The sequence below is a fragment of the Battus philenor genome, unplaced genomic scaffold (genome assembly GCF_028537555.1).
Source record: "Battus philenor isolate CCGP_79_NKW_IND1 unplaced genomic scaffold, ilBatPhil1.0.hap1 SCAF_27, whole genome shotgun sequence".
Lineage (NCBI taxonomy): Eukaryota > Metazoa > Arthropoda > Insecta > Lepidoptera > Papilionidae > Battus > Battus philenor.
In genome coordinates, this window is record NW_027181690.1 from 1,213,322 (window position 1) to 1,239,835 (window position 26,514).

Below are 26,514 nucleotides of genomic sequence, written 5' to 3' on the forward strand. Positions count from 1 at the left end.
TTTATTGTCAAATTTATAAACCATTGTTGTGATATTAGTTCATGGAAATTTATTTCGTTGTTTATTTAATAAAATTCTGTCATATTATAAGACATTTATCAGCGGGCTGGCGGGCGGTGCACTTTGTTGCACGACTACCACTGCATGTGCGGAAGTGGCTAAATATTGGTCCTTTTCTTACTTAGGATGAACTTCCGCAAGGTAACGCCTGATTCCATTAAATACATACATTTTACAAATCACCCTGCATATGCTATTTAATACCATCATTACTATGTTTCGATATGTTATATAATGGATTTAGGATGTCCTTTATACATTCAAGACTTGATTTTATTTATTGTTACATTGTTTTCATTTTACATTACGTACAATTAAAAAGAGTTCTTTTCTTTTGTAACAATATTTATAACAAGAATAAGTATACGTAGGTTTTTTCCTAAATATATAGGTCAATAAGTGATTAAATATAGCTGAACTAACAGCAAAAACCTTTAAATCTTTCATCACTATTTCCAATCATCTTTTATAATTTGATCACTATGAACTGTGTTTTTTCTATTAATTCTATTTCTATTTATTCCATTAAATATTTTATAAGAATTGCTTATAAATTCAAATTAGAATATAGATAGAAAAACCGAGATCAGTTTAATAGCGCGAAGAATTGCTCATCTGAATTCGCTCGTGGAACTGATGACCATTGGGGCCGAAAGGTTCTCCAGTGACGACCACAAGCCGGTAAGTGGCGTGGGCAAGGCGCCCACTAGTTGGACCTACGACATAGGGTCGCGGGGAATCGATAGATGCGTGCAGCGAAAAACCGGCTATGGTGACGATCTTTACCGAAGATCTATGCCTTACAGAGACCCTCTCTCGGGTGAAATGGTGATGGTAAATTTAAATTAATTTATCGTCTTTTGATAAAGTTTTCAAAATAAATAAAGATCTCTTTAATCTAGTAATCGAATTTTATTTTAAACACTGCATATACTTCGCGCCTCGATTGTTTTATTTCATACCATCTTTGGCCAATCAAATTAAGTTTCACAGGTTGTATGCTACTCTTTAGTTTTGTGTATCCTAAATATGTACAGGTTCATTGATGTGATGTTACGGTGGTATCCATTTTGGCTTTGTGCAACTTCGACGGTAAGTCCGTAGAAGTAGAAGACATTTTTTTTGTGGCCCCCCTATTGGGAGCCTCACGTACCCCCTATCTAGTTTGGGGCAGGGACTTTATTTACACATAATTTTTTCAGAGTTTCATCTTTATTCGACACTCACTTTCATACTTCTCAATTTCTTCTATTCTTTCCTTTTATTCTTTACAATATCTTGCAATTTTTAAACGGTTTTATTTAGTTCGACCCGTACGGAATTTGTTTATATGGGTTAAAATTAGAAATTTAAATTTAAGCACCTTCCCGTTGTCAGATTGATCTGAAATTTGGTACACACATTTAATTTAGATGACAATACAATATATTAAAATCAATAACATTAAAAATCTAAAATGGCCGCCGATACAAAATGGCGGATTACATATTTTTCCTTAACCCCCTCAATATGGGTATCAAATGTAAGGGCTAAACTAGTAAAACACTATGATTATGTCAAAATTTAAAATTCAAGATGGACGCCGTTCCAATATGGCGGACTAGGTACATATTTTTCCACAACTACCAAAAGTTCTTTAAAACTTTTAAGATACAAATATATAAACTGTGTGTACCAACCAGTAACAATATTAATTTTTAAGGGAATATCAGTATTGTTATTGTTCTTGCATTCCTTCTTGCTTTCGTCGCCTTCCTTTCCTCATCTTTTTACCTAGCCACGGTACATTTATTTGCTAATCTTTATCTTAATTAATCTTTTTATATCACAGATTTGTTTGGATTTGAACTTTTTAATACATTGCTAGACTTGTCTTATATCTATTATTATTTGATAAGTTCGTTTACATGTGCATTTATTTCATTTTTAGTTCCAGTTTTTCTATTTGTTTTTGTTCCTTTTAATAGCATTACTTACCACCCTGCGAGCAAACGATAGGAATGATGGGCGAAGGTTGTCGTCGTCCATCATTAAGGCGATGCTTTCCATATCTACTTTCAGTTTAGACGTTTCCAGGGCAAGTAGAAGACGTTAGCTAGAAGAGAGACTGTACCCGTGTAGGTGTATAGAGTTGTGATTGTAGTGTAGTGTTGGTTTATGAAGCGAGGACTACACCGCCGTGTAGCGACTTGGGCCAACCCTGACCCATCACGCCTGCAGTGGACCCGGTGTAAGATAATAGCCGTAACAGCTTTACAGGGTGATTTTATATCCCATTTGTTTTTCTTGTTGATAACGTGATAAACCAGTGATTCCCAAAGTGGTCTATATCGACCCCAAGGGGTCTATGACAACCTGCAAGGGGCCTACGTTAGCGAAAAAAAATTCCATGGGGGTCCATGAAATGAAAATGGGAGTCCACGATAGTGGATCTCAACACATACACTGATAGTACCTATTTACTTACATCATACTATCTTATAATATCAAAACATTTATGTTATTTATAAAAGTACCTATGAAGTAAAAAAAATATTATATATGTTTATAAAATTGTGTAAGTTGTAGGATGTTGGTATTCGCTTTGTGGTCGCAATACATTTTGAACTTGTAAAAACCTGATAGTCGCTGTCTTAGAGCTTTGCTACCTTGCACTACTTTACAATTGACGCCAAATGTTGATAATTTATTATTAAAGCATCGGTTCATCCTTCTCACTAAAAATATTGACTTATTGCTCATGTTATTTTATTTATAGTTTATTTTATGTTTACTTAATGTTACGTATATTTTACATAACAGATACAAAATTTTATTTTGAGTAGTTTTAATTTAAATTCAATTAATAAATGTATAAATTAACGTGTGTTTTTACTTTAAGTTTTTAACACTAAACTTCACTACAGTTAGAAAGTTACAGGAAATCATTATCAGGTAAGTAGGGGGTCTACCAAACACGGAAAACATAGCAAGGGGTCTACGACACAAAAAAGTTTTGGGAACTCTGTGATAGACCAATAAATTCTGGCAGTACAATGTCTGCAGGGACATATAGTAAATAATAATTAATTTCAATATCATGTATTGAATTTTTAAAACTCTTTTAATTACCATAATATTATTTTGTCTTATTATTCCTGAAAGTATTAATTTTTAGATAAAATATATCCATACATGAATTGACAGTAAATGGAACACAGAGTACATAAACAAGAATCTGTTTTGAAATTCACCTATGATGATTTGTCTATTTCAAACTATCACCAAATCACAAATGATCTTCGACTGTAAGTTCCTTAAATTAAAGTCCAATTTTCTATAATTTAATTTCGTGTACTGTTTTCAAGACAAAAAAAAATTCTGTTAAGGAAAATTCAACTATATACGCCTTCAGTTAAAGTTCATTTTTCAATAATTTAACTTCGTGTACTGTTTTCAAGACAAAAAAACTTGTGATAAGGAAAATTCAACTATATACATCTTGTGTTAAAGTTCAATTTTCTATAATTTAACTTCATGTATCTTTTCAAGAAGAAAAATTAAATTCTGATAAGGATAATTCAACTATATACGCCTTCTGTTAAAGTTCGATTTTCTATAATTTAACTTCAAGTACTGTTTTCAAGACAAAAAAAACTTCTGATAAGGAAAATTCAATTATAAACATCTTGCGTTAAAGTTCAATTTTCTAAAATTTAACTTCAAGTACTGTTTTCAAGACAAAAAAAACTTCTGATAAGGAAAATTCAACTATAAACATCTTAAGTTAAAGTTCAATTTTCTATAATTTAACTTCGTGTACTGTTTTCAAGACAAAAAAACCTGTGATAAGGAAAATTCAACTATATACTTCTTAGGATAAAGTTCAATTTTCTATAATTTAACTTCATGTACTGTTTTCAAAACCAAAAAAACTTGTGATAAAGAAAATTCAACCAAATGCACCTTGCGTTAAAGTTTAATTTTCTATAATTTAACTTCATATGTTTTCATGTCGAAAAAAAACTTGTGATAAGAAAAATTCAACTATATAGCACAAGTGTTAAAGTTCAATTTTCTGTAAATTCGCTATAACATGACGTCAGTGTGCTAATACTGATGCCAAACCTCAGTGACTTGTACACAAGACTCGTTAGCTCAGTAGGTGAGAGCGCCGATATAAACTAATGCTTGACCATCGGAGGGCGGAGGTTCAAATCCTTCACGAGTCATACATTTTTGCGATCGTATTTCTATTTTACAACCTTCGGTATCGCAGTACCGATTGCTTATTATACCGAAGGTTCTAGAGTGGCCGACCACCAGCCAGAATACTTGGCTTGGGAACGCCCCCAACTGCTGGAACTGGCTGGAAAATAAAAACGTGCCTAGCCACCTAAGAGTAAAAATATAACGAAAGGATTCGATGAAAGTAAGAAGGAATGAAAGGCCAAAAATTACAAGATATTGTGAAGGATAAAAGGAAAGAATAAAATAAATTGAGAAGTATAAAAGTGTCGAATAAAGATAAAAAAAATTACGTGTGAATAAAGTCCCTGCCCCAAACTAGATAGGGGGTACGAGAGGCTCCCAATAGGGAGGGGGCATAAAAAAAAGGTCATGGGAAGTCGTTGATGCCGGAAGTCAGGGCATCGTGGCGAAGACTATTTTATATCCTTCATACTTACTGTTGAAGACTTCTTTTTTTATTTATAGGCGAAGCATTTGTCCTCTGTCGTCTTTAAGATGCTGTGTTGTAGACTTCTAAGTTATAATTGTCTGAAAACAATGATGCCGGTAAATTGTTCCACTTGTGGGAGACAAGGTAGTTCTGTAGCTTCTTGTTAATGTTGACCGGTACGGTATGTGTCTGAAGTTATGCTGTTAGCCGGATTTGGCTTTGTACAGCTTCATCGGAATGGAGCCCGTGGAAACTGAGGTCCACAGGCCGAAATTTTTAGGCTGCGGAACGTACCACAGTTGCGGCGAAGACGACCAAGCGTGGGAAACTATAACCGTATAGGTGTGTAGTGTAGTGAATGATTGAGTTAATTATGTAACGCGAAGCGAGGACTACTCGGCGGTCGGGAGAGACACGGGCCTCTCCGGACCGCCCTCGCTTTAAACGAATTAGGCAGACGCGGCCGTCTTATCATGTGTAGGTGTATAGTGCATGTATGTGCATCGAGACCGACGTGGTTCGATGTGAATGTTGCGTCATGGCGTGAGAGTCGGGAAGCAGAATTTATTTAAACTCTGCTTTGAGAGCGGCGAGTAGGGCCGAGTGTTCCGCGATACACATAAAGCGCTCCGAGGGACCGGAGGCTTTGCGGAGTTTCGCGGCTAGAACACAAACCTCGTCGAGATCTATGTTGGAAAGGTATTGTGCCAAAGCTTTAAGATCCTCGGCAGGTGAGGGAGACCCGGTAAGGGGTTTTGTAGGTTTCGGTTGCTCGCGGGCAACCGGAGGGGCGGTGGGGAGGGTCGCGGGGTTGTCTCTCGGGTAGAGAGGCTTCGCCCAGGCTGAAATGGCCGGCGGGGGCGGCGGGGGAGTATGTTTCGAAGCGGGCTTCGAAACATTCGTCAAAGGGGCTGAGAATGTTGACCACACCTCCGCTCGCAGTTATAATGAGCGCGGAGACTCTCAACAGCGCAATGCAGACTTTTGTTGCGTCTACTGTGGCGCCATCTGTCATTTATCCGTTTCATTACCGACGCTGCCGCGATACGATCGACTGGACACGTGGGTAAGAGCTCGTTGCTAGGCAACGCGTTATTCAAGGCGCGGTCCAAAGGCGGAGCGATTAGCGAATGACGCGCGATATGCACGCCACACACTCCTTATCTGTTCGCACTGTAAAAGTATTAGGAAAACGTCTAGTGCGGGTGGAAGGAATTTCAACCGTGTACGGATGTCCTGAACCCGTGCATCTTGCTATCCGATGGAAGAAATGAGTTGGGGGCATTGTTTGGCGTAATTCTAATGCACACTCTCCAATATGCAGTAGAATACTGATAAACTGTAAACTTTCCGATGCTCCAAAGCTTTAAAACTTCTTGTTAAAAAAACATTTAGGGAAAAACAATTTTTTAAAATCGCGCTATTGATAGGTACAATGAAACCTCCTTTGTTTGTGATAGAAAAAGATTAGACCGTCCACGTAGTGTCCATACGAAAGCAAAAGATTTTATCTCCGGAGATGAAGATAGCACCTAGAAGTAAATAATGGAATCAGGCGTTACCTTGCGGAAGTCCATCCTAAGTAAGAAAAGGACCAATATTTAGCCACTTCCGCACACAAAGTGCGCCAGCCGTTACACCGATTAGTGCACTCTGTGTTTAGCACTAATCGGTGTAACATAACTCCTGAAGATGCCCTGTGCAGAGGTGAAACACGTGTTGAGTGGTTTAACGGTGGCAGTTGTTTAATTCGCATTATTTGCTCCATACGCATTCATCAGCAAGCTGGCGGGCGGTGCACTTTGTTGCACGACTACCACTGCATGAGCGGAAGTGGCTAAATATTGGTCCCTTTCTTACCTGTGTGATATGTTGAAATTAAATCTAAGTTCGGTGTTGCAATAACAAAAACACTAATCTACTAATCTCGGAGCTTTGAACACAAAGCGAGCGTAGCTAACCGCATCCAGTTAAAGCCTCCTATTTAGTTCAACCCCAAAGCCTCGCACAAAGCGGCTCCGACTGCATTATGAACTGTTCCGCGCGAAACTTATTTATGACTTATGACAATTGTTTATACACTGCTTGCACGGATTAAACCGGGTTAAAGGGGACTTCCACTACTGATTAACTGATTTAACTTTTTATGTAGTTGTTGACTAAACAGTTGTACCGCACTTTAAGTGCATAGCAGATTGTGTATATGAAAAGATTATAAATACAGGATGATAATGATATAAGGTATATATACCTCATGTTTCAGCAAAAAGGTTTAAAGCTCTTACATCTACACCAATACCTCGCTTTGCTTCGTTTCGTTTTGCGTTTTTTTTTTTTTTCGAAGTTGCGTCGCTGCTTAATTAGTACTAATTTTCACTGTGCGTCGTTAGGTTTTCGAGGTTGCGTTGTTTTGGATTCGTGTCTTCATTTTTTTTTTCAAAAGATGGCAACACTTTTGTTTCTAATTGCGCCATGCCACAAAACTCGGGGATTCCCTTTCTAACTAAATATCAACGCAATTTTAACACAGTTTTTTTTTTACTTTGTTTTTCTAATTTTGGAGTTCAGTTTCAATTACGTAGTGTGTTGTGCTTTTATTAAAAGAGAATAATAAATTTATATAAATTTTAACGTGTTGTTTCTGGTTACAAAAAAGGTATGTATATTTTTCCAATTTATTTATTAGCAGAGTTATATTATTTTTGTTTTTTCAATGTTTACTTTGCTCAATTTTCTTTTTAAAAAGTTGTATTTTCGAAACCCTGGAACCTATCTTCGATCTTTACATGGTTTGCTATAGAGAACCTTAATTCACTTTGCGGCGTTTCAAATTACGTCGTATTTTTTTAGAACGTAACCACGACGCAAAGAGAGGTTTTGGTGTATATCCAATTACCCTGTATTCTCTTTTCAAAAGGTCGATGTGCAATTCATCGCCGGGTACTGTACTTCACACAACGTTCGTATTATTAGTATAAGGTACTCTTTCACTGCATCTAAGATCATATATATATTTAAAAATTTATTCGGCAATATTCATAATTTATATGAATTAATGAAAACGCACCTTAAGCCGCGTTTTACACACAAACAGTTTTACTGAGCCGCGCTAATCCTGACGTCTTAACCATGACTTCCAACCGGCTTGTCTCACTTCATTAATTACGTATCCTCATCATTCAACGCTTGCGTCACTGGAGCCCTATTATACAGGGTGTGTTTAGTTTGTCTCAACGAATCCGCTGGCTTGGTCACTTGGAGCGAATGGGATCGGATCGGAGCGTGAAGGTAGCGTACCTGGAAAAACCGAGGGGCCGAAGACCAGCGGGTAGACCCAGGTATCGCTGGATCGATCGCGTTGAGGCAGACTTGCGCGAATTGAATGTCAGCCAATGGCAGACGATGGCGCAAGATAGAGGAAAGTGGAAGTCTCTCGCTTCGGAGGCCAAGGCCCACTTTGGGTCACTGAGCTAGCGGAGTAGTAGTAGTAGTAGTAGTAGTGTTTAGTTTACACCATTGGTTCACGTTCAATTTGTATCGCTAATGTTTTCTTTTGCATTATCTTTTTTTTCACTCTTACTGAACGCAGACAATTGGCAGAAGGTTGCCACTATTTGTTACGGATCGTTATATATATATGTGTGTATGTATGTGTGTATGTATGTGTATATATATATTATATTTTACATAGATTGACTCGTACTCTGTATTAATTTTGAAAATATTCGAAAAAAGAAAATACTTTAATTAAATAATCATACTAAATTTAATCGATTGTTCTTGACTTATTTTATTACTGGCCATAAATACTGTTATAAGTAAAACAAACAACGTTACCTTTTAATTTGGAATCTGTCATATTTATATGACAGTTCGTTGTATTTTGTTATTTTCGTCTAAAAAATTAAAAATAAAATTTAGGGGTGGACCACCCTTATCACTTAGGGGTATGGAAAATAGATAGTAGCCGATTCTCAGACCTACTGAATACGCATGTAAAATTTGGTAAAAATCGGTCAAGCCGTTTCGGAGGAGTTCAAGTTTGAACACCGTGACACGAGAATTTTATATATTAGATATATATATATATATATATATATATATATAGTATGTTACATACCTCTGTTAACGCAACCAAGTTTATATGCATATAAGAAAAAAAATTAAATAAAAAATACAATTCAGTTAAATAAATCATTTATTAACTTTTACATACAGTATATTGATATAGATAGTTTAATATTCACTGTTATAATAACATACAGAATATTTAAAAACATTTTTACTTAAATTTCATTAGTTGATATTATGTATATCACTGCTCCTCAACGGTGTGCCGTACCTCTGATACAAATGTGCCGCGTTAAAAATGAATAAACTGAATTTTTAATATTTTTCATTGTACATATTTTGTATTTGAGAAACAGCGGCACGTTTTTTTTCGTTCTTTACGTTGACTCGTCTCTCGATTTACCTTCCGATGTGCCGGCAAAATTCTGGCGAATATTTTAGTGCTTTTATAAAAGGTTGCAGAGCACTGGTGTATATAACAAATGTTATATTTCTGGCCGGCTCTTAGCATAACATCATTCCAAGACGGTGGCGGCTTACTTAAAATATTTCTACGATAATGAAGTACATGTAAAAGCCTACTAAAGATATTTTAATTTAATGTGTTAGCTTAATATGGAGTGTGCATCTGTACAGAAAAATCCATTAATATCAAGTGAGGCTGTCTACACTTGCATTACCTGTGAGTGATTTCAACGACTTTTAAGTAACGTAATGAAGCCGCTTCCATAATTTCTTAGCGATACTTTTGTAGGATAGCTATAGGACATAACATGTCAGATATGAATTGAAAACATATCATAAACAGATTTACTTAGCTTTTATAAACAATTCAATATATATTTTAAAAAAATAAGTCCTGGAAGAAAAAATCCTTTACATTCAAATATATTGAACTACGATTTTTTGCTATCTCATCCTGTCTGAAAGGATATTCACTGAATAGTTTTCTTTTTTTAATTCTACACCGTCATTAATGTCATCAAAACCAGCCAGATACAAATGATAAAAACAAAGAAATTTTTCAATAAGTTTTATATTTGCGAAGTCTTTGCAAATGAAAGGTGAATAATCTACAGTTAAAATAAACGCAGTTAAATATGTAATATTTAACTATATCATATTAACCACCCTTTCGCAGCGCAAACATTTATCACTGTCATCTGTCACATTATATTTTCTACAACGTAAACACTGACCATTTTTACTCTGTAACAATTCAATTTGCCAACGTTTCCCGCCAACGCCGACATCTTCCAAACAGACAGACGAAACTTCTAGAATTTCACTCAGTACACTATCAACAATACCATCAGATTCGTTCAAAGAATTTAATTTTAAAAATAAATCCGAATCTAATTTCAAATTCAAATCGAACTTTCTAGAATTCTCATTTCTATTAATAACACAAACATCTCTTTTAATTTCCAAAATTGTCGCCATTAATGATGTATCTATACTTTCAAATGGCAACATCGGTATTTGTTTCGTGAAATAAAACGGTTTTTCGTACAACGGATGGTGTTGCCATGCCTCTTCAACCAAATGTGGCAGAACAGGCGCTATTGCTTTCAAAATAGTGATTAGAATCGTATGAATCGATAACTGAGCCGACAGTCTTTCATTCGAATCTTTAAATGAACAATAAAGTCTATCCTTAACGCAATGACAATATACACTAGACACTTGATTACTTATAAAATATAACACAGACTTTGCTACGTGATTGTACCTATAATTATTATAACTATTTATTATCTGTTGTAGAAAATTATACGACTCGTGAACGATGAACTGATCGAAATAATTTAATTTAGGCTGAACGACAAAATTTCCTTTGTCCACGTCGTTGATGACGCCTAAAAGGTATTTCAAAATGGCGCGTATTCTTATGACTTCACTCTGGCAATCTTCGAGAAGCGTTTTGCTTATTACGATTTGGGAATGTTGGGTCGCGTGACTGGCCACCCACCACCTTTTAGGGAAAAAAATATTTAAAGATATTATTATCATATTAAAATTATTATCATCATATCAGCTGATAGACGCGCACTACAAAGCCTGAGCCTCTTCGGTATACCTAGTGGGGGGTAAGTGCGTCCACCAGCTCTTGGTAGCCACTTAAGAAACTCTCAGCCCCAACGACCGTCGATTGCACGAACGATGAGCAACGCCACTTGAAATTCTTCATCCCCACTAGATGCACCGACAATATATTTACAGGAAGTCGCTAGATGCAGTAGTGTCCTAGAGCTCCTTCCACGCGAACTGTGTACCAGAAATATGATAACTCCTGACCTTGATGCTTACGAAACCGACAAGTTACACTTGGGTGTTATTCTAAGAAACCTGAACTATTGGGTTGAAAAGACGCTGCTATCGCCTCTTCTACTATGCCATAAAGCAGAATCCAAAAGACCAACGCTATCCATGCAGCTTCCACCGCCTCGAGTTGCTGAAACCAGTAGCGTTTTCGATGTCCTCATAGGAGAAGACGAACCTTTTTTTGTGATTACGGGAGGGAAATTTTCCGGGTACTCCTGATACAAAGCCTCTGTGGGAAGAACAGAGTTATGTGGGATTCCTATCCACTGAACCCCCCCCCCCCCGCTGGTGATCGCCCTCTGCGCTATGCAGGGACCCCGATATCTCCCGGTCAGGGAGCGCCAAGCAATCTTTCCAGCTACTGTGCTCTATTAGATAGCCCATCCCGATTTATGCGTGGATCACGCTTCCCCAGAAAACCTCGTGGTGCTATCACGAAGGTTAGAGACCACATCGATCCATCGTCTACCTCAAGAAGAGGAACCTACCTCAAGGTGTCCACACCATAGCCCCTATGCTTCTTGTCTCCGTTGATGATGGTGATTGGATCGACTACATTACCAATTGACTTGGACATCTTTCGTTTCTTGTCATCCACAACGAACCCGTGAACGAATATTGACCTGTAAAAAGCACAAGGAGAATTTAATTGATCCGCTATGAAATTACATAGTAAGAAAAGGACCAATATTTAGCCACTTCCGCACATGCAGTGGTAGTCATGCAACAAAGTGCACCGCCCACCAGTCCGCTGATAAATGCGCATGCGGCAAACAATGCAAATTACAAAACTGCCACCGTTAAATCACTCATGAAATTACATATAACTATATTTACGTATAAATATTTCATGGGTCTGATTGTACGTATAAAGTTCCACGAGATATATTAGACATCCCGTTTCTTAGGTTTTTAATTGTAGAATTAAAAGTATATTATTAAATAAATCTTATTACAACATTCATGAAGTTTCAGTTGATTAAAATTTGTGGAACTTGATTATTATAATGTATATATTAAACATTGTTAGCTGAAATGTAAAATCAAAACACCACGTAAATGCCGACTTGAACAAATTAATTTTTAATTAAGATTATTTTAAATTTATTAATATAAACTATAGGGTAAATTTGAAAGTTTGCTAAAAATAGTTGTTAATAATATTCTATAATAATGTTAAAGAATTTATTAGTGAATAAACCTTGGAAATGAATTACTTTGACTACAGTATAAGGATATTTAAAAAGTGACCACGAGAAACACCGCTTTCTAGTGGACTCTTCTCAAAACAGAGTGCGTTTGGATCCGTCATAACTTTAAATTAAAGGATACTTTATAGTGAAGTTCAATCTGTTTCTAGTTTTAATCAAATTGGGATCTTGTATAGATTAGGAAAGCGTATATAAATGATTACTTATGTTGATAATAATATGAATATATACAAAGCTAGAGTGTTTTATCAACAATATTTTTTCTGAAAGTCATCTGTCTCAAAGCGGAATCAATGAGAAGCTCTTTCTATACTATGTTACCCTCTGCTTTCTTCAAGGCACTAGTAACAGAGATTCCAATTATTGATTTGAATCGATCAGATCTGTTAAAGATTGGGAAAGCGTATATAAATGATTACTTATGTTGATAATAATATGAATATATACAAAGCTAGAGTGTTTTATCAACAATATTTTTTCTGAAAGTCATCTGTCTCAAAGCGGAATCAATGAGAAGCTCTTTCTATACTGTCTTATCCTCTGTTTTCTTCAAGGCGCTAGTAACAGAGATTCCAATTATTGATTTGAATCGATCAGATCTGTTAAAGATTGGGAAAGCGTATATAAATGATTACTTATGTTGATAATAATATGAATATATACAAAGCTAGAGTGTTTTATCAACAATATTTTTTCTGAAAGTCATCTGTCTCAAAGCGGAATCAATGAGAAGCTCTTTCTATACTATCTTATCCTCTGTTTTCTTCAAGGCGCTAGTAACAGAGATTCCAATTATTGATTTGAATCGATCAGATCTGTTAAAGATTGGGAAAGCGTATATAAATGATTACTTATGTTGATAATAATATGAATATATACAAAGCTAGAGTGTTTTATCAACAATATTTTTTCTGAAAGTCATCTGTCTCAAAGCGGAATCAATGAGAAGCTCTTTCTATACTGTCTTATCCTCTGTTTTCTTCAAGGCGCTAGTAACAGAGATTACAATTATTTATTTGAATCGATCAGACCAGTCTAAAGCTTTTGGTTACGAAGATTTGGATATGAACCAGTATTCTACCTGGCTGTCTATTCAGTTCTGAAGGTCGTATCAGTATTGTATAGCAAGATAAGCTCTTTCCATACCATCCTATCATCTGCTTTCTTCAAGGCGCTAGTAACAGAGATTCCAATTATTGATTTGAATCGATCAGATCTGTTATAGATTGGGAAAGCGTATATAAATTATTACTTTACTTAACTTATGTTGATAATAATATGAATATATACAAATTTAGAGTGTTTTATTAACAATATTTTTTCTAAAAGTCATCTGTCTCAAAGCGGAATCAATGGGAAGCTCTTTCTATACTATGTTATCCTCTGCTTTCATTAAGGCACTAGTAACAGAGATTCCAATTATTGATTTGAATCGATCAGACCAGTCTAAAGCTTTTGGTTACGAAGATTTGGATATGAACCAATCTTCTACCTGATCGTCTATTCAATCCTGGAAGTCGTATCAGTCTTGTATATCAAGATAAGCTCTTTCCATACCATCCTATCCTCTGCTTTCCTCAGGGTGATGAAGAGTTCAGTTAAATATATGAGAGTAGGACAGGAAACTTCACGAGTGTCCACCACGAGGTAGCAGATGCGACGTCTCTCACTTTGTGAACTGAGGGCATAGTTTAGGACACTGGAAGTCGCTGGATGTAGACTGAGGCCCAAGGACACAGTTTTTTTTTATATTTAATATTACAAAGTTTTCCTCTAACATAGTCAGAGCATATATCTCTAAATTACAATTTCTAGACGGGGGGGGGGTCCTCAAATGGACGCCTGGGAATGGATGGCCCAGGCAGTGTCAGACTCTTACTGACTAAAACCCCCCACCGTCGGCTCCGTTACAATTAAATATCTTAAAGTTATACATTTCCACACTAGTTATCTCTTATGCTATTAACAATGTATTTTGCTTAGTCTATGCTTATATGATATTGCTTATTTCTATATTTATGTTAATTCCTATTTATATTTTCCTTACGTTTACAATGCAATTTAAATTATTACTAGTTTTCTTACTTTCTACTTACTCTATTTATTTTACAGTGGCTTATACTGCTTTCGTCACGTAATATCTATGGTCTATTTACATTTAAATTTTGTCATTGACTGCTCTTATTTTCTTTTATGGCACTTTTGATTATTTATGTCGCAAATTCAAGAAATACGTGACGGCTCTGGGCGTCGTCTATGATAGAAGAGATGGTGTTCCTCTGTATGTCAACGCTCATTGTCATTTCGCAGTCATACTTCAATCTGCCATACCTTGGGCAGCAGGTAATCAGATGCAACACAGTCTGGTCCACGGCCATGGACACAGTTGGAGTATATCGGATGATGATAATGATAATTATATAATTTTTAAAGGAGGGGGCCTAGTTTTTAATGAAGTAATATTTCCAGGGGGAAGTATAGAAAGTGTAACATGGTGTGTATGAATTAGAAACATACAAGGAATCTTAAACTAAAATAAAAGGCTATTTGAAAAAACACTCACTCGTATGGTGCCTCTCCAGTTAGTGCCAAGGAGGTCAAAAGAGATGCCTGGAACCATCCCGTCAGCTGATCCACGCCCTCAGAGTAGAGACGCGCGCGTTTCCCACCAAGAGTCTGCCACGAAAGGCCCGAGTCCAACCATATATCCATTATATCCTGATGTATTCAATAACATATATCATAAACCAAGATTTAAATACTTTTGTGATGTGGAAAAAAACGTTTATTGAATAATTAACATAATTTGCGCGCGGAAAATGAATAATGCGCCTACGAGCGGTTGCGCATCGAACCATGGCTCCAATCCGACTCTCGAGAACTGCAATGGCCGGCGGGCGTACGTGCAAGCAAGAGCGCGTATAGTGCACGTCGTGCGAGTGAGCGAGACGAGTGGGCGAGACGAGCAAACGGTGGAGCGTGGTGACAACGTCCGCGGGAATCCCCACATATGGCGGCTTTTTTATTTAGCAATATTATTACACTTTTAAAATATTGACAAACATGATAAATACAATAAATTAAAAAAAAAAAACACTCGTTTAATTGTTCACCACTTATTCCCTGTTGTTGTTGGTGATAGTCTGAAGGCTTTTATAACTTCATCGCAGCTTTCACGGAGCGGAAAGGTGCATGAACTTAAAAACTAAAAATAAAGCTGGTAGGGCGCGTACCAGTTTCACAGTGACGTTCGTACGTAGCAAAAGGACTCTACACGTGTAGAGCTGTGTAATGAATATGTTCCTGATGTGTGCATGCGGCTTGGAACGACAGCGTGGACCACAGGCGAGCCGAGGAGGGATCCGGATCCAACCACGGTGCGCCCACTCTGTTCGTTAGAGAGCGGGTGGCCGCTCTCTAAAAACGGATGCTGTGGCATGGTGAGTAATTTTTGGTAAATTCTTCAGGGGTCGGACTGTACGCACATATATTTAATACCACAAGATATATCTTAAACCATCTGTTTATTAGTTTTAAATCTAATATTAAATGTATATTATTAAATAATTCTTATTGTAGCATTCAATAGTTTTTAATTGAAACGTGGTTGGTTTGTTAACTTTATCCGACCCAGTGGTAGCTTACTACTTATAATTTTATGACACACACACAAATTGACATTACGGAACACTTTCTGTTTCTTATTCATTTATTCCTTCTGCTGATTTCTCCTATGACCTTGTATCTAAAATCTAGAAAGATCAAGCAAATCTTCTAATTGTTCACTAGCGAGACAACGTTTCCTTCTTTAATCCTTTGCTGCAATCCAAACTGTCAATCTGTTCGTTCCACGCCAAACACGAGACAGCCGTATTATGTGCACCACAGTCTGATCGACACCTGGGTCACAGATGCACGAGGTGATCCTTAATCTTAATCCTATGAAAATCCTTGAACAATCACTCGTGTCCTGTTAAAATGTGCACCATAAACTTGAACTCAACCTGGTGAAGCAGTAGACTGTAATCATGTCCGGAAAAAACTTTCACTTTAGCAAAGCCGTTGATACTATAATATTATATCTTACTATCTTAAATATGGTTTAAAACTCACATTTCCTTTGCTGACATCCTCAGGGTCCAGATTATACTTCTTTATCAGGTCATCATTTATCAGGTCTTTGATTTCGCATGTCCACCAGATGTCTGTATCATTGTTATCTATCATTGTACAAAGTTTCTCTATCACGTCACTGTAACAAATCGAAATTTTAAATTACAACTAACTCATGTTTCTTCTACTTCTTTTGGGTCCACAGACGCCTGCAAGGTATAGGCCTTCGCCGAAATTCGTCAAGATGACCAGTGTTTCTCTGCCCGCTGGCCAAATATTGGAAGGTCTATTTAGATAGATATTCATAAAAAAACTATAGTCTTCTCATCATATATTACTAATGTGTGTTATCAGTGATGATTTAAGGCAATGAAACGTAGCTTCCTCAGTTCGAACCACCTTCCCAAACTCAGCGTCTAAAATTTGTCTACCAGAATCAGGTATGGAACACCAGAGAAATAAACCGATATAAGCCAACGGATTTTAATCTGATCTCATTTCTGGCCTTATTGACAAGCGCACAGTTGGTCGTAACAGGAATGACGAGATAGGTAGACCAGAAAAGTCTAAGCTTTCCAGATCAAGATACGTTTGGAGCCCTTGTAACTTCAAGTTAAGGTATGCCTTATAGGGGGTGTTCAATCTGATGCTATTTTCATTTGAGCTCTTCTATCATTCATCTCAAGACACAAGTGATAACTTTAAATCAGGGGTATGCAACATTTTTAATCAACGGGCCAGTTTTAATTTTTTGGCGATCCACACATGATGTAACATTTATTAATAATTTACAAACATAATATTAAAATATACGAATTTTAATGCAAAATAAAAATAAACAATATAAGAACGGAAAAACGAATATACTTGAGAAATTTGGCAACGTTTCTTCGATATAAGCGTATATATAATACGTACGCAGATTTCTATACGTGCATCAGTTTTAATCTGATTATTAGCATATACCACCATTTTATTACAATAAATTTTATAACAATGAGAGAAAGTCGATAAAATAAATACAATTATAAATACTTGGCGGGCCGCTTAAACATGTCTGGCCGCGTGTTTCTCAACCCTGCTTCAGATGATCATATGCGGAATAAATGACAATGTATATGCACCTATCCACCGATTTACACGGTAGATACGTTTCTGAGAAAAACGTGTAAATCGAAAATCAAAAATTTTCAACTCAAAACCGTGTAAATCGAAAAACTCGCAAAAAACGCATAATTTTGCTATTTAACAGTGATTGTGATTTTTTTCAATAATTTTATGTGTACACATAAATAAAAATTGAATGCATTGATAGGTTAAAATATTTAATATATTACGGAAAAACTGTTTTTTTTTTTTTAATTTAATTACAATATACATTAAACAGAAGAACAAAAAGTAAATTACTCTCATTCTTTTTTTCGGAATCGAAGGTACGAATTCACTTTCATCACTCGAAGTAATTTGTGCCGATTCGATGTTTGAAGCAGAAATATTTACATTATGAGAGATGGTAATAAAATCGGTTATTAAAACAAAAAAAAACTTTTTTGGAAAACCGTGTAAAAGCGAAAACGTGTAAAACGAGTACCGTGTAAATCGGGGGATGGGTGTAATTATATAATCAAAAACAAGAGAAAACAGAGAGTTAATATATTTCACGTAATATGCAAGTATCGACCACCAGCAGATAGATAGGTCGCCCATAAATCACGAGAAGTAGTTACCCGTGGTCATCACTGCAAAAATGGAGGAAGACCTGAACCTTGAAGTAGGCGTCAGACTTGATGATGAAATAACCAACTTACTTATCAACGATGACGTCATCACCTCTATATAGAACAGGAATCGGTACGCCCCAAGCTCTTTGTCTTGATATACACCAGTAGGGACGTTTCTCCAACTGCGCCCTGAACCCTTGCCTGGACTGGTCTGCACTGGATGGAGGTAAAAGCTCCACTTTATCAAGAGCTGCCTGATAAAAAAATACAAATTACCACCACCTCCTTGCACAAATGTATGCCCTAGAAATTACACTGTTCATAATAAAACCGTTACACACCAATGCCTTCTCCTTCAGCGCAGCTGTATCGATGAACCACTGTTGGCTAGCTCTGATGATGACCGGCTTCTTCGTCCTCCAGTCCAGTGGATAAGAGTGAACGTATGTACCCTGATGTATGATTGAATCACCCAAATGTTCTATCACCGCGTTCTGACCATCACCGAGTACGAATAGCCCGTCAAATTTGGTTCCCAAGTTTTTATACTGGCCTGATTCATCCACGTTACACTCCTGTAAGGACATCAAATAGTTAGGTTGTATTTTGAAGAGTTGCTTGTCTGGAGTTGCGGCAGACGGAGCACATCGCTCGTGCAACCGATGGCCGTAGGGGCTGAAAGGTTCTCGAATGGTGACCTAAGCTGGTATACGCGGAATGGGCAGGGACCCCACTAGGTGAAATTAGGATATAGTGAAGATTTCGGGAAGTCGCTGAATACAGGCAGCCGAATATCGGTCATGGTGGTGAAGTTTAAGGGTGGATTATGCTTTTCAATGGCAGTCCATCAGCTGATATACAGAAGACAAATAAGCCAAAAATATTCCGTTAAATAACCGCATGTGGCTTCCGAGCTAGGTTTTTTTTTTAATGTCTCCCGTACCCCTATTGATTTGGGAAACTGGTATTTTATTTAATATATTAAATTTAGCACTTTCTTTTATTATTTATATTCCCTTCTTCCATTCCTCACAATATCTATTTTTATTTCTCTTATTCATTAAGCGAGTTAGAGGTTGCACGCTACCTTCTACTTTAAGGCTTAAAGTTCCTCTCTTTATACACTTCAAAATTCAACTAGCCGAAATTATCCGATTGTCTTATCGCCGGGTACTGTACAAGTAACAGTTCCATATCTTAGTAAGAAAAGGACCAATATTTAGCCACTTACGCACATGCAGTGGTAGTCGTGCAACAAATTGCATCGCCCGCCAGGCCGCTGATAAATGCTCATACATTAAACAATGCGAATCACACAACCGCCACCGCCAAATTACTCAACACGTGTTTCACCCCTCCACGGGGCATCTCGGGTCACGCGACTACCACTGCATGTGCGGAAGTGGCTAAATATTTGTCCTTTTCTTACTTAGGATGGACTTCCGCAAGGTAACGCCTGATTCCATTAAATAGTTTCATATCTACTTAAAATATAATCACAAAAATCATGCCTATATTTTAGTTCTTCACCATCTAAAACGGCTAGTTACAAAATACTTTAGATATGCGATCTTCGGTCGCGAGTTCGATTCCAGGGATACAGTCCTATATAACTCACACTGTGCATGAATTATATAGGATTACCACTACTCACAAACATGTTTCCAGATGTGCAGCAGCGTCCTATGCATACCATAATACCACATTTATCGCCAACACCCTTACCAAGCTTGGCGATTATGATATATCATCCCCCATATATATCTTTAGTGGAGCTATATGCCTTGCAGTGGGCATCTATAGTTTGAAATAAATATACAAAATAATTGACACTTGCGGTCTTAGGTCGCGACTTCGATTTCCGGAATATAATCTTATATAATTCACATTTATTTATTACATAGGACTGCCACTGCTCCAAAAATACAGAGAACAGGCGGCAGCGTTTTCTGCGTACCAAAATACCACATCGCGACCACCAACCCGCCATAAATATCTTTGAGGTAAGCGAATACCTAAGAGCTGATACAACTGTGTAAACATAAATACAGATATTGTTAAAAAAATACCAACCACTGTCATATTATTCTTCAATGCGACCAAAAAGTCCTCGGGACCGTGCGCCGGCGCAGTGTGAACGAGACCCGTGCCTTTACCCTCGGTCACGTGATCACCTTCGAGAAACGGAAGTATCTCAGACGTAAAATTACATCTGTATTTAGTTCCACTTAACTCAGTACCTGGTAAAGAATAAATTGAACATTAATGTTTACATGACGGTGTAGTGATCTAAAATATACTGTGGGATTTTTCCTGGAGCTGGTAGGTGGAGAATGACAATACGGAGTCCAAAGTAGAAGTGTGCATATTGATGTACTGGACTATTTCAAGGTGTTGTTGTGACATTTCCAAAAAAGACATAAGGCTTTTACAGTTTCAACGGAAATGAGTTCACGGAACGAAAGGTTCCGTGAACTATACTATATACTGGATGGAGGTTGAGATGTGAGGATCGGTACAGCGTGGACCTCTCGACAAACTAAGTAAGTAATGTATATATATCAAACTTAACCCATATTTCTACAAACTATTAAAAATACAAAAACAAAATTCAACCAATAAAAACCGTCAGCCAATCAAAAGGCGGGAATTGTTAGCGCTCTCATTGGCTCGACGTATGTGGACGGAGTACGTGACGTGGAATTCCCCTGTTATGCGCCGCTTACGATGACGTAATATAGTTTAGCTTAGTTCCTTAGTGTTTTATATGATATGAAACTTATTTTTTCGATATATTTTGTTTATAGTATTCTATATATATCTTATCTAGTATGTAGTGATGACGTTGTATTTTTTTTATTTCTAAAATCGAATTTATACACATCGAATTTGTTCATTACTCTCTCATCATGTCAGTTGATAGACGTTTACTGCCTTCTCTTAATATCGACACAATTACCGATCTTGCGCTACCTGAAGCTGATGACGTCATTGTTGACAAGTAAGTTGGTACTTTTTTCATCACCATATCAATAGATGCCTACTGCAAGGCATAAACCTCCCCCAAATATCACCACAATTACCGATCTTCCACTACCAGACTCTGATGACGTCATTGTGGATAAATAACTTGGTGCTTTTATCAAACCTTCTCCAAAGACAACCACGATGATCTCGACTTCCCGCGACAATAACTATGTCATACGTCCCACTAGTGGGGTAACCTACCCATGCTACCTCTACCTACCGGTGGTCGCTAATTATCCCTTAGTAGCCTGATTTACGAAAGTGTTTTTTTTTTAATATTACTGTGTTTGCTAGAGGGTCTAGGTGAAGGGAAAAATAGATTTTTTTTTTAATTTCGTTGGAAAGAATATTATACAACAGTAAAATACGTACAGCCAACCTATAAAAAAAACTAATAGTAATGTGAACATTCGGTTTAAGAGATTGGTATCAAAATTGAAACTAGGCTATTAAGGGTTAAGAAACTTTCAGCACCTTCAGTTGCACGAGAGATATGCCTACTTAAGGCGAGCGGTTCTTTCAGGTTTAATTCCTTTGCCAACCTTGGTTCGAAGAAGCTTCTAGAAAAGACTTCGCCGTAGCTCTCTGGTTTACTACCTTCTTATACTCCATCATAAAATACCACGTCTCATATATATCATCATAGGCAACACACAATGCTTAAAGACCAGTGGTATAAAAGAACAGAATGAAAGATTATGTGAAGAATGAAAGAGAAGAGAATGAAGATGGAATAATTGAGTGAATAAATTAAATGCTAATAAAGTCCCTATCCCACCATAAATAGGGGTACGAGAGGCCCCCAATAGAGGGGTTCATAAAAAAAAACGCTTAAAGACCTTCGCGTCTTCAAACATAACTTACCTTCAAATTCTATAAGTCTTATCATCTCCACTCCGAGTATCTTCTCCAAAGACTCCACTTGTGAACTGGCTATTAAGAAGAATTCTTCAGGTCTATTACCCAATGTGACCACATTGTACTTCATGGAAGGACTATAAGAAATCGCTCGATTGGCTACAAGTGTCCACGGTGTGGTTGTCCAAACTATTGCCGAAATAGGTTTACTAAAAAAAAGAGAAAATTATAATTCAAGTAAGAAAAGGACCAATATTTAGCCACTTCCGCACATGCAATGGTAGTCGTGCAACAATGTGCACTGCCATTTCTTTAGGTTCGTGGTCGCCACTCTAGAAACTTTTGTACCTAATGGCCTTAGGTTACGTGAGAAATGTGCAATTTTTCTAGCTACGTCGTTAATCAAAGCTTCTTCTACGGATCTCCTCATTTCTCATTCATTCATTCATTCGTTCGTTCGTTCGTTCTCGCAGCGTAACTCCGAGCATAGCCCTCTCCATTGCTCTCTGGGTGACCTCGCGCTTTGGGTCTCTTCGTGATTAAATAACACCAACTTACCCAGAGACAATATCCTTCACAGCATCAGGTGCAACCTCTATTTTAAAAGTGACATAAACTTCTTTGCTTTTAAACTGCGCATCGTATTCTAATTCCGCTTCGGCTAGAGCAGTTCTGAAAATTTATCTAAAATTAATATATATACATTTAATATACAGGACTATTACATTCACACTATATCTGTCTTTCCCAACAGGGGGTAAATCGAAAATGAAATCATCAAAATGAATCATCAAAAAAAGGTTGGGAAACCCTGAAATATGCTGTACCAGAAATGGTACAATAAAATACTTTCGCAATAAAGGCGAAGAAGTATCCTCGTCTCAGCACACTGCAAGGAATAGGTCTCCACCAAAGATATCTATGGGGTGATATACCATGATCGCCACGCCTGGCAGGGGGATTGGCGATCAGTAACACCACACTGATCGCCAACCCTCCTCCTCCTCCCGGCGTGGCGGGGGGTTGACGGTACGGTCGCTCTACGACCATCTGATTTGTGAATAAAGGACTCCTTGTGAACCCGTGGTGTTTCATTTCGAGTCAGAACCCACAGTACGTAACAATATTTTACATAAATTATTTTTTCTATTACAATACGACAGACTAATTACTTCTGGCTGTAAAAAGTCTGCAGACAGATAATAAAAAATATTTTTTTACTATATTCTTACAATACCATTTATTTATAAAACCATTGATTTTATTTAGAGTGCACCGTAAAATAATTTACACTAAATAAGCTATACATTCACACCTTTAAACCTTTTATATCTGTAACCGAACACCCTGTATAAAAAGATATAACTTATGTTGACTGTTTCTTGGAGTTAAAACTAAAATCTGAGTAAAGAGAACAGACTGTATAAAGTTTGGGCTATATTCGATTGGTACTGGACGCTGTTAACCATTCTTTTACAGATTCTTCAAAATTAAGGCTAATAAATTAAAAAAAAAAATTGTCAAGAACTTGTATTTATATAAAACTTAAAAGCTACGTTAACTAATCCTAGAACTAATTTTATTTAAACAACCAATCACAGACCGTACTTTACGACCAATCACAAGCGTCGTTTGTCTGAGAGCGACGGAAGATGTGTGCGATAGCAATAGGTAATATAAAAGATGGTTGACACTACACAACTTTTTAGAGAGCGGTCACCCGCTCCCTAACCGCGAACAGCGTGGGCGAACCGTGGTTGGATCCGGATCCCTCCTTGGCTCGCCTGTGGTCCTACCATCTCAAGCCACATGCACACATCATTACACAGTTCTACACAGGTACAGTACCTTTGCTACGTACGAAAGTCTTCACACAAATGGTACGCCCTGCCAGCTTTTAAGTACACGGACCCTTCTGCTTCGTGAGCTCAGCTCCGACGAAGCTGTAAAAGCCTTCGGGCTAACAGCAATCACATCAACAGAGAATAGGTGAGACTACACTTACTTTGAAGACGGCGACCAATACACAGGCTTCAATGCACGAAACACCAATCCGGATTTATACATCTTATAGAACTGTCTAAGTTGATTCTGTACGTAACCTTTTTCTAATGTCAAATAGCAGTTCCTGTCCCAATCGGCCATTATTCCCCAGCTTTTAAAAGCAGCTTTCTGATTACCGACAGTTTCCAATGCAAACGCTCTAGCAATCTGTCTCGTATTCACTGGACCGGAGAGTTCATTATTCTTTGATTTCTTTGCCTTTTGCAGCGCTTTCAATTCTATCGGTAAACCATGACAATCCCAACCAGGAACATAGTGGACCTTATTGCCTTGTAATATTTGACTTCTATTATTTATATCCTTTATTATCTGTAAAGTTAATCTGTATTTTAATTTTTTTATTGGCACTAATTATTGGGGACCCTTTGTTCCCTGTCAAGTGTGAAGCAGGGACGTTACAACTCGCTTTTGCACTTTCTCTTTTCATCCCTCAATCTCTTATATTACAATTCCCTTCTGTCCTAATCTCTATCTTTTCTTCACATATATCGTCTCCCATGCATCATCTTCCTTCCCTCATCTTCCTTTGTAGACCACAGTTTGCTACATTATCACAATTATTGCTACTTTATTATCTTTAATAAAATATTTACACTTGCATTTTTAAGTCCCTACCTCAAACAAATCAGAGGGAATGGGTAAAAAAAATGTGAACACAAAATAAACTGAAAATGGATATCAGTTTAACATACACATTAAAAAAATATTCATTATCACTTGTAATTGGTTCTTTAACTATTGCTTTGTATAAATATCTACAGTTTATCTTTCATTAAAATAAATGTATAAATAATTGCAAAATAATACCTTATTAACCGCATGACCCATATGTAAATCTCCGTTAGCATATGGTGGACCATCATGAAGAACAAACTCGGTGCCAGTCAAGTTCTCTCTTTGCCAATTGTACAGATCAGAAAATTGCGCTACCTGTAGCATTATAAAATTATTTTCTTAAAAAAATAATAGTATATCCACAATTATTAAAGGCTAAAGTTATGTGAAATGTTTATATCAATAATGAATAATGTTTAAACACTGTAAAGTGTTACACCAAGGTAATAAGAAGGATATACAATAACAATCAACATACAAGCAAGAGATAATGTCTGTAACATAAAAACGTCACATATAAATGCATCCATTCCCGTTAGGTTTACTCAAATATACAGGATATTTAAATATAGATGTAAAAATTTTCAAAGGGTGATTGTATAACTCTAGTCAGCAAAAATCTTTAAAGCTTTGACATCTATTTCAAATCATCCTATGTAAAGTGATCATATTGAAATATGTTGTTTCATTTATTTATTCTATTAAAATATGCCAGGTTAGTAATTTCTAGCATCAGTTTGCAGGGACAGAAAGGAAAACAAATTATTAGTTTTAATATATAGTAATCTAAATTTTGTGAAAGCTTTTCTTGCTGTATTATTATTGTGTTATTTATTATTTCTGCAACCATTGGCTTTTGGATAGGGTGAACTATTCATTAATTAACAGCATATAAGTCATACATTCACCCCTTTACAGCTTTCACACTCATAAACAATACTCTTGTATTTCAAACAGTATAGTGTTTACCCAGGTTAATGTTAGTTATATCCCACATTATTCATGTAAGAAGTTTATCATTCCAATTCTATTTGGCATTAGTACTACCGCGTCAACTGTCCCTGCTAAGTAAGGTTTATTTCCAACTTTCTTTAGTTATGTTAAATGATAAATACAGAAAAATATTGTTGGATTGAAGGATTTTTTTAAATTAAATTAAGAAGAAGTAGAAAAAGCCCTACCAAGTAAATAATAACACCCACTTGAGCCTAAATTAATAATAAAAATAATTCACTTATTTGAAATAAAAAAAAACCGAATGAATGGACTTTCGCTGTAAAATATATGAACCATCATAAACCGTTTTTTTTTAGTTATGTGCAATCAAAGATATTTAAACAGGCAATATTACCTTTTGAATTTCTTCTTTGATAGCATTACTAGCGCGAGAAGGGAAATTTGTTTTTGGTGTTAAAATTGTGTGTGAATACGTTTTCGTTTTCGCTTCTAATGAACTCTTTGTCCTTGTGCAGTTAATACACGAATAATTAGTCAAACATTTTCTTGAATTTAACCGATAATTTATTAATCTTTTCATCATTATCATTTTTATAGGTTATTTGTTTATTGATAAATTTTACTAATGTCAAATTCTTGTATGACATTTATGAGGTAAAACCATCTGGTAACCATATAACTAAGAATTGTAAGAAAAGAAAGGTAGTGTTTCACTTGAACAAAGTGAAAATTAAAAATAAGAGGTGTATTAAAGCTACTTTCAGGAATAATATTTTACAGTCTCACAAAAAAAATTAATTACTGTAAGTTCTTGCACTAGCATCTATAGACA

General features: G+C 36.5%; 1 protein-coding gene across 1 annotated transcript; it reads right to left on the reverse strand.

The window, feature by feature from the left end:
* Positions 1-8,995: 8,995 nt before the first annotated feature.
* Positions 8,996-26,274, reverse strand: IleRS-m (Isoleucyl-tRNA synthetase, mitochondrial). The gene is made up of 12 exons (XM_068768864.1): positions 26,077-26,274; positions 24,918-25,040; positions 24,052-24,419; positions 22,605-22,718; positions 22,053-22,255; positions 20,235-20,401; positions 18,503-18,736; positions 18,249-18,415; positions 16,441-16,579; positions 14,891-15,045; positions 11,605-11,739; positions 8,996-10,766 (listed from the first exon to the last, which is right to left on the reverse strand). Exons 1-12 carry the CDS (start codon positions 26,269-26,271, stop codon positions 9,905-9,907), a joined length of 2,862 nt encoding a protein of 953 aa, XP_068624965.1. The 5' UTR covers positions 26,272-26,274; the 3' UTR covers positions 8,996-9,904.
* Between the last annotated feature and the right edge of the window lie 240 nt (positions 26,275-26,514).

Excerpts from the sequence above, each read along its gene's own strand:
- IleRS-m (XM_068768864.1), bottom strand. The coding sequence starts at position 26,271 with ATGATAATGATGAAAAGATTAATAAATTATCGGTTAAATTCAAGAAAA. Across the intron at positions 22,256-22,604 it reads GTGAAGGATATTGTCTCTGG|TAAACCTATTTCGGCAATAG; the intron begins GTAAGTTGGTGT and ends TCTTTTTTTTAG. Across the intron at positions 15,046-16,440 it reads AGGATGTCAGCAAAGGAAAT|GATATAATGGATATATGGTT; the intron begins GTGAGTTTTAAA and ends TGAATACATCAG.